This window comes from Oncorhynchus kisutch, linkage group LG27 (assembly GCF_002021735.2).
Source record: "Oncorhynchus kisutch isolate 150728-3 linkage group LG27, Okis_V2, whole genome shotgun sequence".
Taxonomy (NCBI): domain Eukaryota; kingdom Metazoa; phylum Chordata; class Actinopteri; order Salmoniformes; family Salmonidae; genus Oncorhynchus; species Oncorhynchus kisutch.
Window position 1 is genome coordinate 28,944,785 of NC_034200.2, and position 17,405 is coordinate 28,962,189.

At 40.9% G+C, this 17,405-nt stretch overlaps 1 protein-coding gene across 2 annotated transcripts; it reads left to right on the forward strand.

Annotated features, from left to right (window-relative positions):
- The first annotated feature begins 7,655 nt into the window (after positions 1 to 7,655).
- Positions 7,656 to 12,743, forward strand: LOC109872319 (proenkephalin-A-like). Of its 2 annotated transcripts, none has more exons than XM_031806370.1 (3): positions 7,656 to 7,903; positions 8,125 to 8,265; positions 11,352 to 12,743. In XM_031806370.1, the coding sequence occupies exons 2-3, from the start codon at positions 8,128 to 8,130 to the stop codon at positions 11,883 to 11,885; spliced, it is 672 nt and encodes a 223-aa protein (XP_031662230.1). In that variant the 5' UTR covers positions 7,656 to 7,903; positions 8,125 to 8,127; the 3' UTR covers positions 11,886 to 12,743. The 2 variants fall into 2 exon arrangements, with proteins under 2 accessions (XP_031662230.1, XP_031662229.1); XM_031806369.1 differs by having other exon boundaries at positions 7,657 to 7,899.
- Positions 12,744 to 17,405: the final 4,662 nt, after the last annotated feature.

Consider the following 17,405-nt stretch of genomic DNA (forward strand, 5'->3'; position numbering starts at 1 on the left):
AATGATGGAGACTACTGTATTCTTGGGGACCTTCAATGCTGCAGATATTTTTTGGTACCCTTCCCCAGATCTGTGCCTTGACATAATCCTGTCTCGGAGTTCTACAGACAATTCCTTCGACCTCATGGCTTGGTTTTTGCTCTGACATGCACTGGCAACTGTGGAACTTTATATGCCTGTAACGTAACAAAATGTGGAAAAGTCAAGGGATCTGAATACTTTCCGATTGCACTGTAGTTTCTCCCTGAACCAATGGCCATGGCAATGCATTTAGCATAAAACATGGGTAGAGTGTAATGCTACACTGACAATCATCCCTTAGCTAGCCTATATGTATAGCAGATAATGTCCAGCAGAAACAAGAGAGATGACACAATGGGTGTAATGGGTGCTGGTGGCAGGGAAGTCAGGCGCAGGACAACTAACTTAGTATATACAGAGTCGTTTAATAAGTGCTCACAAACTCCCAAAACCAACATATACAAAAATAATGAATGTGGGTACAAAACCCTTCGCACACCAGAAAATAATAGCACCAATACATACAACAAACAATCACCAACAAGGACATGAGGGGAAACAGAGGGTTAAATACACAACATGTAATTGATGGGATTGGAACCAGGTGTGATGGAAGACAAGGCAAAACCAATGGAAAATGAAAAATGGATCAGTGATGGCTAGAAGGTTGGTGTCGTCGACCGCCAAACACCGCCTGAACAAGGAGAGGAACAATGGGTAACATCTACTACAGTTTGACATCAAATGACCCAACAAAACCATTTCATATCAAAGCACTATTGTGCCTGATGAAAGTAGCTGGGATATTACTGATGGATCCCAACAAACAACATGCTTCTGTGTTTTTATTGATTTGTAGAATGTTTATTCATTGAAACAGATTTGTTTCTTTGATGGTTTGTCCTTATAAAGCTTGAGTGGGAGTGCATTTTGAGTCTTCTAGATTGTGTGTAATTGTAAAAGAAATGTATGTTAGCCATCCATACCTATGTATTTCAGTGTCCATGACCCTCCTGAACTTGAAAAAAGAATTGAATGTCCCAACATTGAATAATACATGAGTGAAATGTGTGTCTGAAAAACCTTCAGCAAAGCCACAGACTTTCTCGAAGTGTGGCTGACCCCAAATAGATTTTCAGGATTTAAAAAACAAAGACAAAAATCGAATCCTTCCCTTCTCACTCAAATGGCATCTTGTTTTCACATTCTGTTAGAGTGGGGGAGTTGAATCAGTCAGTGTCACGTAAGTCACGTTGACATTCCTTCATTACTGAGTGGGTTATTGCTGAATATATCTCTTCAAACTAGGACAAAGCTCTGGAGTCTAGACTCTAAATCAACGTCTGAATTTCAACAGGCAGTTAGATGAAAAACATACAGGACATCGTGCTGACTCTGTTTAAGCATCCCCCTTAACCATGTTCTTTCTGTTAATGAAGTGTTTCACTTTCCCTTTCGCAGACAATCTTCTGCGGTGACCCAAACGTAAAGCCTACACAGTTGTGTCCTGTACGCATGCAGATTTGTTATTGTCCCCTCTTTTATGTAAATGTTGAACTTTGAAATAGTACATTAAGGTATAACTAAATAAAGTTCCTATTAAGACTGCAATTGAGGTTACTGCAATTATACAAATCATATCCCTTAGATAGAAATAGATTGTTTTCAATGTGCATTTAAAGGGGCAAGCAGCAGTTGCTACATTCATTTTTGGATTTAGAAATTCATGATATGTACCCATTTATGTACCGAGTTTTGAAGAATATAACGTATTAAAAAATGCCGCATGAGTTTACGTTCAACTGTTGTACCCTATCAGAACTCAAAATATAAGCATGTTTTACTCCAATGTCTATAAACAAAGTAAATGTAAACGAACACCATATAGCCTCAAAACATGATTCAAACTCTAATGTTGATATCATGGGTGGTTAGTGCATCCATAACTCCGTCTATGACTTTGAGGTTAAATTTCTCCAGCACCATCCCTCAGATTTTTAACAAAATATGGGCAGGGGGAAAGCCTTGTTATTGTTTCTACTGCTGATTGCAGCTTTAAGTTACCATTATAGCAATAAGAGAGGATCATATTCTATTCAACACTGGGCAGGGGAACAGTGCAGAGTGGTTGATTAGATAGAACAGGCTGTTTGATGACTAATCATATGACGCATCGATAGTAAAAACTCTCTTCAGGAAAAAACAGTTACTCTTGAGCCAAGCACTTTGCTGATGAAGATAGTGAATACTTCAACAGTGTGCCCTATTTAGCATGCAAACCAAACAGGGATGACAATATGTCTCCTCTATACTGTACTATATTGGGGTGGAAGGGTAGAGTTCATCTGTCTTGTTTGTCTTTAGTCAGAGGGAGTCACAGAGTGCAACTCATACAACTCTAGAACATCCATGTGTAGCTACTAGTGTAATGGCAATAAAGGAGTCAAATGAACCAATATTCTGGCATTGGGACTCCATACAGTTCAGCAGGCCTACGTAAATGTTAGAGTGCACCTGACTCCCTACATGCAGCCTGCAGTCTCTTGTGTGTGTGTGTGTGTGTGTGTGTGTGTGTGTGTGTGTGTGTGTGTGTGTGTGTGTGTGCGCACCACAGAAGGTTGGTGGCACCTTAATTGGGTCGGACGAGCTTGTGGTCAAGGGGGATAAATGGAATTGTATCAAATAAATGGAACTGTATCAAATACATCAAACACATGGTTTTGATTAGCTCAGTTCCAGATGTTTTATGAGCCGTACTCCCCTCAGCAGCCTCCACTGATGTGCATGCGTGTGTGTGCATGTGAGAGAGAGAGCCAGGGTTCTCTCCATGCTCTAGTCTTACCTACACTGAAATTGAACTCTCCTGTCATCTCTCCATGCTCTAGTCTTACCTAAAGAGAAATTGAACTCTCCTGTCATCTCTCCATGCTCTAGTCTTACCTATTAACTCTCCTGTCGTCTCTCCATGCTCCAGTCTTACCTACACATTCATTAACTCTCCTGTCATCTCTCCATGCTCCAGTCTTACCTATTAACTCTCCTGTCATCTCTCCATGCTCCAGTCTTACCTATTAACTCTCCTGTCATCTCTCCATGCTCCAGTCTTACCTATTAACTCCTGTCATCTCTCCATGCTTTAGTCTTACCTACACAGAAATTGAAGTCTCCTGTCATCTCTCCATGCTCTAGTCTTACCTATTAACTCTCCTGTCATCTATCCATGCTTTAGTCTTACCTACACAGTCATTACCAGATTGAACCCCCCCTGCTTCTCTCACATCGCAGGAAATTGAATACGGGAGAATATTAAAGGTTTGCTTGCTCAGCGCATCACTGCACTTTACTAGAGCCTGACTATTGTCTGGCAGTTTAATTGCAAGAGACGTTGTGTTTATTGTTCTTTTAGCTTATTTAATCATAAAGTGTGAATACTGAATAATGGCCTACATTAAAATCAAAGTTACTGAGGTAATGAGAGAAGGGGGTGACAGGGACCTATAGACAGAAATAAAGAAAGGGTATAATCTAGATTCTGGAATTGATGTACTGAACTCCAACAAAGATCCTTTATTCACATTCATGCACATACTGCATAGTGTACGTAATAGGCTCTTTCTCAGAAACAGGATGATGCATCTTTTCATTGTTTTGATAACAATGTAGCATTCTACAATAGCAATTTGGAAAGAGAGAAAGAGATGAACATGATGAAAATAATGAAAATTATGATGAGAAAACAAAGGTTGACATTTACAATGTGTGGGCATATAACACAACCTATCACTCCCATCAGAGTGGAAAACCAAGGGTTTTGTTTTTAAATCAGATGAGTAATTTGATCATTTTACATATGTAAATCGTATGACAGCGGCAGCATAGAGCAGAGACCAGTACTAGGGTCTCTTCAACGTAAAAGCCCACAACTCAAAGATGGACAGTAGCTTATATAAGGAGGGGGAATTGTTGTTACAGCTAATACTACAGATCACCTAAAAAAGGGGATCACAATGATCAAATGCAACATGACACAGGATGGGTTAAATCCTAATGGTTTCACAACTGCAAAACCTCATCATATGGCTCAGCATCCAGGATATGCAGTCAAAACTGATATCTGATCTTGTTTAGCATGATGTCATTCTGGATGCGTCCAACATGGCACCCTATTTCCTATATAGTTCACTATTTTTGACCAGAGGGCCCTGTTCAAAGGTAGTGCACTACATAGGGAATAGGGCGCCATGTGGAACGCACACAGAGTATTTATTTCCCATAACTAATAGACTTCTCATATTGAGTAGGTTCCTAGAAGCTGTGTTGCCAAGATAATCATTTCCTGTGATGCTGTTGTATTGTAAACAGGGATGTGTTTGAATATTAGTAGTCATCATCGGGGATGGTTTGTTTGTACAGTGGACATTTTTGTGAAAGGCTTAACATGGATTTACTACACTATTAATGCACGGTTGAGCTACACTGTATTTAGTTTAGAAATCAGATATCACTGGATTGGAGTGGACTTTCACATTACACACAAACTGCAAAAATAAGGGAATAACCATTTCAATTGAGTTTATAGACTAAGCTTGTAGTTCATAGTTTAAAAAAAATGTTTACCCCTTTTTCGTGGTATCCAATTGTTTTTAGTAGCTACTATCTTGTCTCATCGCTACAACTCCCGTACGGGCTCGGGAGAGACGAAGGTTGAAAGTCATGCGTCCTCCCATACACAACACAACCAAGCCGCACTGCTTCTTAACACAGCGCGCATCCAACCCGAAAGCCAGCCACCCCAATGTGTCGGAGAAAACACAGTGCACCTGGCAACCTTGGTTAGCGCGCACTGTCCCTGGCCCGCCACAGGAGTCGCTGGTGCGCTATGAGACAAGTATATCCCTACCGGCCAAACCCTCACGACGCTAGGCCAATTGTGCGTCTCACCACGGACCTCCCGGTCGCGGCCGGTTACGACAGAGCCTGGGTGCGAACCCAGAGTCTCTGGTGGCACAGCTGGCGCTGCAGTACAGCGCCCTTAACCACCGCGCCACCCGGGAGGCCACGTAGTTCATAGTTTTGAACGAAAAAAAAAAACGATAAAGAAAATTGTGTAGGCGACAAGGTAATAGCTAAACTGAAATGATTCCATCCAACCACTGAGACTTCCATTAGGGTTCTAGAATAGAATTACATCAGGAGTCAGGGGACATGGGAAGCCATATTGTTGCACAGTGGTATGTCATCTACCCAGCCTGTTGGCCAACTGGCTTCCCTTGCTCCAGGAAAAAGAACACATTTATATGAAATAACAGCTATTACGGGTGCCATCTGACTTGCCAATCTCATCAGGAGAGCTGAGTGCTGTAATGTGGGTGTAATAGCACCATGGGTTTACATAAACTGTGACTCAACCAGGACTAGTCTTCATCATTGTCACCATCATTCTCACCTTCGTCATTATCATCATTGTCATCAATATCATTAGCTGCATAATCATTGGCATTCCCTCACACAAAAGCGTGCACATTCATATCACTTCAATAGGATAAACTTTTTAAACACAGTTATCAAATCAAATTTTATTGGTCACATGCGCCGAATACAACAGTGAAATGCAAATAGTCTGGGTAGCCTTTTGATTAGGTGTTCAGGAGTCTTATGGCTTGGGGGTAGAAGCTGTTTAGAAGCCTCTTGGACCTAGACTTGGCGCTCTGGTACCGCTTGCCGTGCAGTAGCAGAGAGAACAGTCTATTACTAGGGTGGCTGGAGTCTTTGACAATTTTTAGGGCCTTTCTCTGACACCGCCTGGTATAGAGATCCTGGATGGCAGGAAGCTTGGCCCCAGTGATTTACTGGGCCGTTCGCACTACCCTGTGTAGTGCCTTGCAGTCGGAGGCCGAGCAGTTGCCATACCAGGCAGTGATGCAACCAATCAGGATGCTCTCGTTAGTGCAGCTGTAGAACCTTTTGAGGATCTGAGGACCCATGCCAAATCTTTTCAGTTTCTTGAGAGGGAATAGGTTTTGTCGAGCCCTCTTCACAACTGTCTTGGTGTGCTTGGACCATGTTAGTTTGTTGGTGATGTGGACATCAAGGAACTTGAAGCTCTCAACCTCCTCCACTGCAGCCCCGCCGATGAGAAATGGGGGCGTGCTCGGTCCTCCTTTTCCTGTAGTCCACAATCATCTCCTTTGTTTTGATCATGTTGAGGGAGAGGTTGTTGTCCTGGCATCACACTGCCAGGTCTCTGACCTCCTCCCTATAGGCTGTCTCGTTGTTGTTGGTGATCAGGCCTACCACTGTTGTGCCATCGGCAAACTTAATGATAGTGTTGGAGTCGTCCCTGGCCGTGCAGTCATGAGTGAACAGGGAGTACAGGAGGGGACTGAGCGAGCACCCCTAAGGGGCCCCTGTGTTGAGGATCAGCGTGGTAGATGTGTTGTTACCTACCCTTACCACCTGGGGGCGGCCCATCAGGAAGTCCAGGATCCAGTTACAGACAGATGTGTACAGTCCCAGGGTCCTTAGCTTATTGATGAGCTTTGACTGCACTATGGTTTTGAACGCTGAGCTGTAGTCAAATGAATGGCATTCTCACATAGGTGTTCCTTCTGTCCAGGTGGGAAAGGGCAGTGTGGAGTGCAATAGAGATTGCATCATCTGTGGTATGCTAATTGGAGTGATTCTAGGGTTTCTGGTTTCTATGAACTATAGTATTCAGGTCCATTAATACTCTAGACAGAGGCAACATCAGCAATCATCAGAGGTGAAAGTAATTGCTTAATTCCTTCCCAACCTGTCCTCTACCTTTTGACTGTTTACTCACTGGGCAAACTGTGATAAGGACAAGACAGCTGTAGACCATCATTATGGCAACTGACCGCATTCAACTTTATCTGCCTGTAGCTCTTCTTTCCCAACAAACATCTTCACAGTTAACAAGGCTGTTAACAGTATCAAGACAGTTTTAACTAAAAGAGAGATGATGGCCTACATTCAGCCCAATACAAAACGATCAGTCCTTGACTGACTAGGACTGTTCTACAGATATGGTTCCTAGAAGAAAATCAGTTAGACTCAGTTAGACCTATTTCAATGGACGCTTTTGTAACAAATCCCTGTGTGAAACATATATTGCCTGAAGAAATTGCTAATGCACAATCAAACATTAACTTCATGATTCATCTGGACTTTTATGTTTTATTTATGTAGGTGCATATTCAGTATCTTATACAGCTGCTAACTCTTGGCTCTATGCGATATAATCTCTCAGAGCAGGATGAGTGTGTCTGTGAATATCTCAGCTGCAATGTCTAGCACCCTACCTTGTGACAGAACCTAGTGTGATAGCATCAGGATCATCATCTCATGTTTTATGACTGAGAAGTCATGTTATTGATCTCTGTTATCTAGTGAACATTTTCATTATGTAAATTTACATACTTACTCCATTATTAAATGCAAACACAAAGCATATTATAATACATGTCAAAGTACAATTTCACAAATATCCTATTATCTAAGGTCAAATAAATCTAAAGAATTGCGTCCATTTATGCGTGAAATTGTCTTCTGACGACTGGATACATTATGATGACGTTTTTGGAGAAGTACTTATACCTATCGAGACACAAAAATTGCGTTATGAACTTAACTCAGACGCAGTATACTTAACTCAGTATACATTTTGAGCATCCTCCTGAGTATTTGGCTTCGTGACCCACAAGCTTGTCCAGCTGTGCGACTTCAGAGAAAGCTGATTGGCTCAATCGCAAGTGCTTTTTTTCTAACGGCAAGACGGTAATATATTTGTTACAAAGCCTCACAATCAACAGTTCCTACAGCAACACAACAGGACTTGGACTAAACAGAAAAACAGAGGCAAGTATGGGCTTTTCTTGGTTTGTTTCTTCTTGGCAACTTTGTTACTTTGGAAAGAAGACCATTGAGTTTAATTTAGTGTCCACTTGGGCACATGCATGGCTTTTTCGTATTGTCCATGTTTTATCACTTCGTGAGAAATTAACAGTAGGTAAAACTCTTAATCACAAACGTATTCTAATCCATGATATGTGTTGACTTCTCTGACCAAAATATTTTCTCTAGTCTATGGCTGTGCCGGGGAACTCACTACGGATACTGCTTCTCGGTGCGTATTTTGCGCTGACGGTCGGAACAGACTGCGAGAAGGACTGTGCGCTCTGCCTCAACCGTCTACGGGGGCATCAGACGGCGATTACCACTCTGGTAGGTCAAGTACATTTGGGCATGTTTTAAAGCATATATTTCAAGTAAAGTAACGGGGTGATACTTTTTCCCGCGTCTAACTTTTTCGTAGGGAAAGATTGCGCAGTAGGCTACGCACCTGTGTTTTTTGGTCACCAAAAGAAGCAATGGATATTCCATGAGGTGCTTGTATCCTTGGAACACGACTTTATTAAACTCTTTTTCATTTATTTTGATCCACGTAGACAATGTAATACCAATTAAATTAGGCAACCCATAATGTCAATTGCATCAATATGACATTAATGATTAATGTCGGTTGGATTTTAATCTAGGCTACAGTTTGTGTTGTTGGTCTAACTGGCGACAACATGAGACCACGAGGCATTTATTTTTGCCTTCATGAAGTTTTCAAATTAGAAGAGGATTTGGTTTCATTTATTACATATAGCCTGTAGTAAAACCAAGACTGTTGCGCATCATCAATTTCATGGGAGCCGTGTCACTTCGATTCTTGAAATGTAGGCTATTAAAGGCAATTGAGGAGTGACTGAATCCATGTCTGATTAGCAATTCAATAGTACTGGCCCATCCCAAATGCTCAACATCGAACAAAAAGTCTAAAATCTTACCACAATGGCATAAATTCAGTAACTCCATCAAACCTGTCTTTATGTGTGGCCCTTAGTGTGTTTTAGCTCCATCAGGTGGCATGTTGGTGGTTCAATATAGCCTCAATAAAAATGTTGGTAGATAGCACATTTTCATATCATTCAAATACCCCCAATAAAATAAACATTCATATGAGAAGTTATTTTCTATCAGATAATGTATTTAGAATTATATGTAGGCTATACAAAAGCACTCTTCTCTTCTGCTTTGACAGCTCAGACATAAAAATACATGTTTATGAGGCATTAAAGATGTAGGCTTTGAGGAACATCAGGCTTTCAGGAACATCATGTCTCATTATCTGTGATTCTAAAAAGTGGTAAAATGCACCAGATAAGTGTTCAATATAATGACTCTTAAAACGAGTAGAGCATGAACATCACATTGGAACTGGCAAATAGAATGAATTTGTTCATACATCCAACCGTGTCTCTCCGACATTGGCTAGAGTAACAGCCACACCCAGAGTATTCCATGCACCAGAATTTGACTTGTTGTAATCCCCTGTTAAATATTGTTTAATTAAACACTGCTTTATATGTAAAATATGCCTTTTGTATTGCAAAAAAAATATCACTGTCACTCCAGTCAATACGGTGGCAAGAAAAAATATCACTGTCACTCCAGTCAATACGGTGGCAAGAAAAAATATCACTGTCACTCCAGTCAATACGGTGGCAAGAAAAAATATCACTGTCACTCCAGTCAATACGGTGGCAAGAAAAAATATCACTGTCACTCCAGTCAATACGGTGGCAAGAAAAAATATCACTGTCACTCCAGTCAATACGGTGGCAAGAAAAATATCACTGTCACTCCAGTCAATACGGTGGCAAGAAAAAATATCACTGTCACTCCAGTCAATACGGTGGCAAGAAAAAATATCACTGTCACTCCAGTCAATACGGTGGCAAGAAAAAATATCACTGTCACTCCAGTCAATACGGTGGCAAGAAAAAATATCACTGTCACTCCAGTCAATACGGTGGCAAGAAAAAATATGTGAACCCTTTGGAATTACCTGGAAATTGGTCATAAAATTTGATCTGATCTTCATCTAAATCAACAATTAGCAAACACAGTCTGCTTAAACTAATAACACGCAAACAATTATATGCTTTCATGTCTTTATTGAAGGCATATTTTCTTCTGTTGAAGCCATTCTGTTGTTGATTTACTTCTGTGTTTTGGATCATTGTCCTGTTGCATCACCCAACTTCTGTTGAGCTTCAATTGGCGGACAGATAGCCTTATATTCTCCTGCAAAATGTCTTGATAAAGTTGGGAATTCATTTTTCCTTAAATGATAGCAAGCTGTCCAGGCCCTGAGGCAGCGAAGCAGCCCCAAACCATGATGCTCCCTGCACCATACTTTACAGTTAGGATGAGGTTTTGATGTTGGTGTGCTGTGCCTTTTTTTCTCCATGCATAGTGTTGTGTGTTCCTTCCAAACAACTCAACTTTAATTTCCTCTGCCCACAGAATATATTTTGCCAGTAGCACACTGGAACATCCAGGTGCTCTTTTGCGAACTTCAGACATGCAGCAATGGTTTTTTTTGGACAGCAGTGGCTTCTTCCATGGTGTCCTCCCATGAACACCATTCTTGTTTAGTGTTTTACGTATCATAGACTCGTCAAAAGAGATGTTAGCATGTTCCAGAGATTTTTGTAAGTCTTTAGCTGACACTCTAGGATTCTTCTTAACCTCACTCAGCATTCTCTGTGCTCTTGCAGTCATATTTGCAGGACGGCCACTCCTAGGGAGAGTAGCAACAGTGAAGAACTTTATCCATTTATAGACAATTTGTCTTGCCATGAACTGATGAACATCAAGGCTTTTAGAGATACTTTTGTAACCCTTTCCACCTTTATGCAAGTCAACAATTCTTCATCTTAGGTCTTCTGAGATCTCTTTTGTTTGAGGCATGGTTCACATCAGGCAATGCTTCTTGTGAATAGGAAATTAAATGTTGTGAGTGTTTTTTTTTATAGGGCAGTGCAGCTCTAACCAACATCTCCAAGCTCGACTCATTGATTGGACTCCAGGTTAGCTGACTCCTGACTCCAATGAGCTTTTGGAGAATTCATTAGCCTAAGGGTTCACATGCTTTTTTCAACCTACACTGTGAATGTTTAAATTATGTATTCAATATAGACAAGAAAAATACAATAATTTGTGTGTTATTAGTTTAAGCACAAAGTGTTTGTCTATTGTTGTGACTTAAAATGTTTTGACCAATTTATGCAGAAATTTAGGTAATTCCAAAGGCTTCACATACTTTTTCTTGCCATTGCTGCTTCACGTCTGTGTACCATGAGCCCCTTGATAGAGACAAGTCTCCAATGAAACTAGATTTCCAGTATGGTATGGGTTTGTGAGCCGCTGATCCACCTCTGTGTTTTGAGGTTCCTCTTCCCTTCCTGTCTTTACAGACATGCTCAATAGAATGTGAGGGCAGCCTGGACACCACGAAGCTCCGCCTCTGCCGAGACGTCCTATTGGAGGAGGTAGATGACATCAAACAGGAAGAGGTGCAGGGTCAGCAGCACCAACTGGCCAAGAAGTATGGCGGCTTCATGAAGCGCTACGGGGGGTTCATGATCAGGAGGCGCTCACCCGTAGAGAGGCGAGTGCAGGGAGGAGAAAACAGCCCGGTGGCTGAGGAAGAGGACATCCGTCTGGAGATCCTGAAGATTCTGAATGCAGAGGCTGAGGGCCAGAGGGATGAGGAAGTGGCCAAGCGCTATGGGGGGTACATGAGAAGAGAGGGGGACTTGGGGGGCCTGGAGGGGGTGGGCAGGCCATTGAAGAAGCGCTACGGGGGCTTCATGAGAAGGGTGGGAAGGCCTGAGTGGCTGGAGGATCAGAAGAACCAGGGGGGTCTCCTGAAGCGCTCCTGGGAGGGGGAGCAGGGTGACTCCCCCCTGGCTGAAATACAGAAGAGATATGGAGGATTCATGGACTAGGGGTCGGCCCCTCCTCCAACCTCTCCTGAGTCTGGACTCTCAATGTTGATTAGATTATACATTCTTGTTCCGTTGTAGAGCTTCACTGTCATGCTTTTTGTTTGATTGGGTATAATGTGACAAAAAAAAGAGTACTGTATGTTTTATGGTTTTGGTTATTTATAAAATAACCTGTGTTCGTTGTGGTGTACGAGGCTGGGGCATGTGTGGAAAACAAATCGTGGCATGACCTATTTGTTTTCTTTCCCTTTGTCTTGCCATTGGTTTTTAAAGGGATAGTTCACTTTTTTGAAATGTTAGTTGAGTTTCCACTTAAAAACTGTCATCCAAACTATTTTTTAGTTTGTTAGTTGGTTATTTAGAAATGGCCAGACTCTCCTGGCGAGGTAACATTAAAATAAGCTACAGCTTCAAAAAAGTTAATTATCCCTTTAAGTGGCCATAGAACATTTTCTGAAGCTTCCATTTCCACCACAAAGTCTCACAAAAGGCTGTAACTATGGGGGAGAAGGCTATTGTGGCCTTCCCATTGGTGGTTTGGTCTTTGGAACTGAAGGGCCCATCAATGTTATCTGCTTTGTTGTTGGAACATGGAGGTACCCTACTCTAAGTACTGCTATACCCGTGTGTTGTAGTTATCCATCTAATGGCAGTGTGTCGGTCGCTTTTCATTGTTATTATAATAACCATGTTGCTCTTTCCACAGTGCTCACATTTATCCCAGTATGCTGATGTTGAAACATGTTGCTTTCAGTCGATAAATGCCCTCATTTTGCTTCTTTCTATTGAGAACAGAGCAGCATTTCAGACCAATTAGTTGTACAAAACATAATAAACCCATGTATCCTGCAAAAATAAGTGGACTCCACTGGCTGTTTGATGTGTTTTTCTGCTTGGGAAGTGGAGCCAATGTTCCTGCCTCACTCTGCCAAGCCCACCTGAGATAATAACTCTGGTGTTAATGGTGAGGATTGGATTTATTTGACGCATTCACTCAGCCCTATGTCTATCTTTTTTTTGTACAGATTGCTCAAGTGAGCGCAAAATATTAACAGTTTTTAGTTTCTTAGCTCCCTAATGTCTCAGACTACCAAAACTTCACTGATTGATATTTTGCTTAACTTAATCTCCCCCCAGAGGTTTATATGAAGAATGCTCTTCCTCACAATAAGGCAGTATTTTAAATGACTCACAAGTTAGATCTACAAAACAGGATAAATAGCCCCCTCTCCTGTCTGACACATTCATTTATATCATTCATTTCTCTAACTTCACTTCTCAATGGTAGTTGTTTCCAAAGGCACCAAAATATCTATATCCACAGCCATTAACCTCCAAAATGTTGGCAGATACATACATAATGTAAGGAATAAACGCTGATGTTTTGTACATTACCTTGGGAAATAATGGACGACGCAGCGGGACGAGGCAGAGCCGAGTTCCTTTGTGTAGTTAATTTTTCCAAGATCATAGAGTACCATAGTAATACCCATAAATCCTTAGCGGTCAAACAGGGAAATGATTCCAATCGTTTGTTTACCCAGGCATGATGTTTTGAAAATTTCACTAGGACAAGGTGACTTTTATCAGTATATTCGCCTGTATTTACCCCCCAAAAATGAAATGCTAATTGGCTACTAATTTGGCTATCATAAAGAATTACAAATGACATGATGACCTGGATGAGACTGCCGAATCGGAGTAAAGGTAAGAATCTCTGATGTTAGCTAAATGTAGTAATTCATAATTTGGTTACATTTCTTTAAATGGACAATTCTGTGAACTTTCCTGCGCAAGTTTTAAATTGACACAATACCTGTTAGCAAAGGTGTCAGCTAGAGATGATGTGCAGGAGCTTGCAGGGATCTGTAGTTTTGCATGAGGCCTACTTTGATGCTAATTATCATTTTCGATTCTGAGAGTAAATAGAGCTGAATATATTGATAAGTCACCTTGTCCGAGAGAGATTTATATGTTATCAAAACGTCACGCCAGGGTAAGCCTACACAGCCCTTAATTTAAGTGTTTCTAAAATTCCCTATAGGAAAAATGAATGGTTTAAAAACGACTGGAACCATTTCCCTGTTTGACTGCTAGGTTTTATGGGTCTTATGACACCTCCACTGTGGGGTTCTATGTACAGAACATTGGCGTTTATCCCGCTTATAACAGTTGCCAAAGAAAACAATATGAAAGAACACATTTACTGGTAAAAGTACTTTTCTTAATTGATATTTAGATTTTTAAACGCAAATTCATACTTTCTCATCTTTTGGTTGCTAGAGATGCGACCCAGTCGTTCTTTTGATTAGTTCGATATTTACAGACGTGACCCAGTCATTCGTTCTTTATGTTCCGTTGCCATGTTCAGTGGCAACGTTCTAATCCCTTGCTTGTTGCTAGCTAGCCAACTAGCCACGACTGCAGTCATTACCTCTGCAGCCAGAATAACAGCAAAGTTTATTCTGTTGCATTTGTTAAAACTGTTTATCCCACTTATACCAGTTGCCAAAGAAAACATTGCTAATACACAATATAATACCGAATATAAATAAAATGTTGTTTTTGATATTTTAATTTATATAAGCAACATAAATAAAATGTTGCCGTTGATATTTTAATTTATATAAGCAACTTCATACTTTCTTATCTTTTGGTTGCTAGAGACACGATCCAGTTGTTAGTTTGATTAGTTCTGTCACACCCTGATCTGCTTCCCCTGTCTTTGTGATTGTCTCCACCCACCTCCAGGTGTCACCCATCTTCCCCATTATCCCCTGTGTATTTATACCTGTGTTCTCTGTTTGTCTGTTGCCAGTTTGTCTTGTTTGTGAAGTCAATCAGTGTTTTTGTATTCAGCTCCTGCTTTTCCCCAGTCTCTCTTTTCTCGTCCTCCTGGTTTTTGATCCTTGCCTGTCCTGACCCTGTACCCGCCCCCCTGACCACTCTGCCTGCTCCTGAGCCTACCTGCTGTCCTGTACCTTTGCCCCACCTCTGGATTACCGACCTCTGCCTGACCTGACCTGACCTGACCTGACCTTGAGCCTGCCTGCTGTCTTGTACCTTTGCCCCTGTTGCTGTAATAAACATTGTTACTTTGACACAGTCTGCACTTGGGTCTTACCTTGATTCCTGAAAGTTCAATATTTAGGGACTCGACCCAGTCGTAAGTTCTTTATGTTCCATTGCCATGCTCGCTGGCAATGTTCTTATCCCTTGCATGTTAGCTAGCCGGCTAGCAACCAGAATATACCAGAGTGGTGTTGAATACTCCTTTCTAATTGGCTTGAAGGGCATTCTAGAGAATGCATTATTTCCCTATAATGCATGGTATATTTGGACGGTAGAATTCAATGGCTAGTTAATTTGTGCATGTTTTGTTTAAGCTGCCTTTAAAAGCAAAAGTCAAATTGAATAGAATATTGGTATTGTTGAATTCGATTTTCATAATAGCAAGCTAGGACTGATGGTTTGGTTAGCTAAACTAGCACGTCTGTTTGTTTAGTTACCACGGCAACTACTGTAGCTAACTAGTAAACTTGCTAGCTACTTCAGTGGATGTTGAACACATTTCTACCTGCAAATGAACACATTTCTACATGCAGTCATGGTATAAAAGGGATAATCAACTCGAGGCTCTATGGGTTCTCTGGAATATAATGCAACTCCGCGGAAGGTCAGTTCCACTCCACTAGCACGTCGTGGAACACACTTTCCATGGAACGCATAGCCCCTCGTTGATTATCCCTTACTTAATGTCCATTCTATAATGCCCTTCTAGCCAATCAGAAACTAGTATTCAACTATGCTGTGGTATAAATACAGGTAACTGCCTAAATAAAGTGTCTCAATAGGGCGTTGGGCCACCTCGAGCCGCCAGAACAGCTTCAATACACCTTGGCATATATTCTTCAAGTGTCTGAAACCATTCTTCCATGATAAATTCCATCATTTGGTGTTTTGTTGATGGTGGTGAAAAATGCTTTCTCGTGTACCACTCCAGAAACCCCCATAAGTGTTCAATTGGGTTGAGATCTGAACACAGACACACACACACACACACACACACACACACACACACACAAACAGAGAAAAACAGAAAACTGCCTATGCTCCTTTGAGACCGCTCTTTAAAAGTCACTGAGATCTTTTCTTCTAAGGTAGCCAAAATAATACATGAACCTAAGCATGATAGGATGTTCATTTCTTAATTAACTCTGCCATTGAGTTGCCCGCTCTCCACTCCCTTTTCCCTCAGAACAGCCTCAATTCATCGGGGCATGGACTCTACAGGGTGTCGAAAGCATTCCACAGGGATGCTGGCCCATGTTGACTCCAATGCTTCCCACAGTTGTGTCAAGTTTGCTGGATATCCTTTGGGTGGTGGGCCATTCTTGATACATATAGGAAACTGTTGAACTTAAAAAAAGAACAGCGTTGAAGTTCTTGACACAAACCGGTGCACCTGGCACCTACTACCATACCCGGTTCAAAGGCACTTAAATCTTTTGTATTGCCCATTCACCCTCTGAATGCCACACATACACAATCCATGTCTCAAGGCTTAAAAAGCCTTCTTTAACCTGTCTCCTCTTAATCTACACTGATGTGGCTTTAACAAAATAAAGGCTGTATCACATCTTGCTGTGATTGGGAGTCCCATAAGGTGGCGCACAATTGGCCCAGCATCATATGGGTTTGGCTGGGGTAGGCCGTCATTGTAAATAAGAATTTGTTCTTAACTGACTTGCCTAGTTAAATAAAGGTACAACATTTTTTTAAATAATAATGAAAAAAAATGACATCTATAAGGGATCATAGCTTTCACCTGGTCAGTCTATCTATGTAATTGAAAGAGCGGTGGTCCATAATGTTTTGTCAAAATATATCACTCATCTTGACATATACTAAACACTTGAATGTCAATCAATCAGCCTTCATTGACACAATGGAAAAATCTAATGATTCATTATTGAAATATTATGGGTGACCGAGAAAAACAAATTGGTATAATTTAAGGCCAAGTTTCAAACAATAATGTAGGCAATAGGATGGTGGTGTGAGCATGGGGGTCTGGGCAGATGAGATGTAGTCATTGTTTGTGTGTATGTAAGTTGTTGTTTGCATGTATAAGTTTGTATTTGGAATTTCCATTTAAAAAAAAGAATATAGGGAAAATACAATATTATATCTAAAAAATATTATATGAATTTAATGAATTAATCAATTCGTATGAATTGAATGTCTTGTCAACCCTCATTAATCTCACATTAGGTCTATGCTTCAGAAAATGTTCATTGTTATGTACCATGTGATTATGTAGTCGGTCATTTTTTGTGTGGAAATGTTTGTTTTGACATTCTACAAGAGAAACTATCTAAATAATGTTGTAAAATATAGTCTGCAGGCACTTGTGAATAACAAACATCAATAAATCCCACAATTCCTTGTGTAGTTCCAGAGCTCGAGTTTTGACAAAGAACATGGATATACTGACAAGATACAAGTCTCTGTGCCCTA

What these genes read in the sequence shown, in the direction of transcription:
- LOC109872319 (XM_031806370.1), top strand. Translation starts at nt 8,128, where the DNA reads ATGGCTGTGCCGGGGAACTCACTACGGATACTGCTTCTCGGTGCGTAT. An exon ending in AGACGGCGATTACCACTCTG is followed by an intron (nt 8,266 to 11,351) that starts GTAGGTCAAGTA and finishes CTGTCTTTACAG; the next exon opens with ACATGCTCAATAGAATGTGA.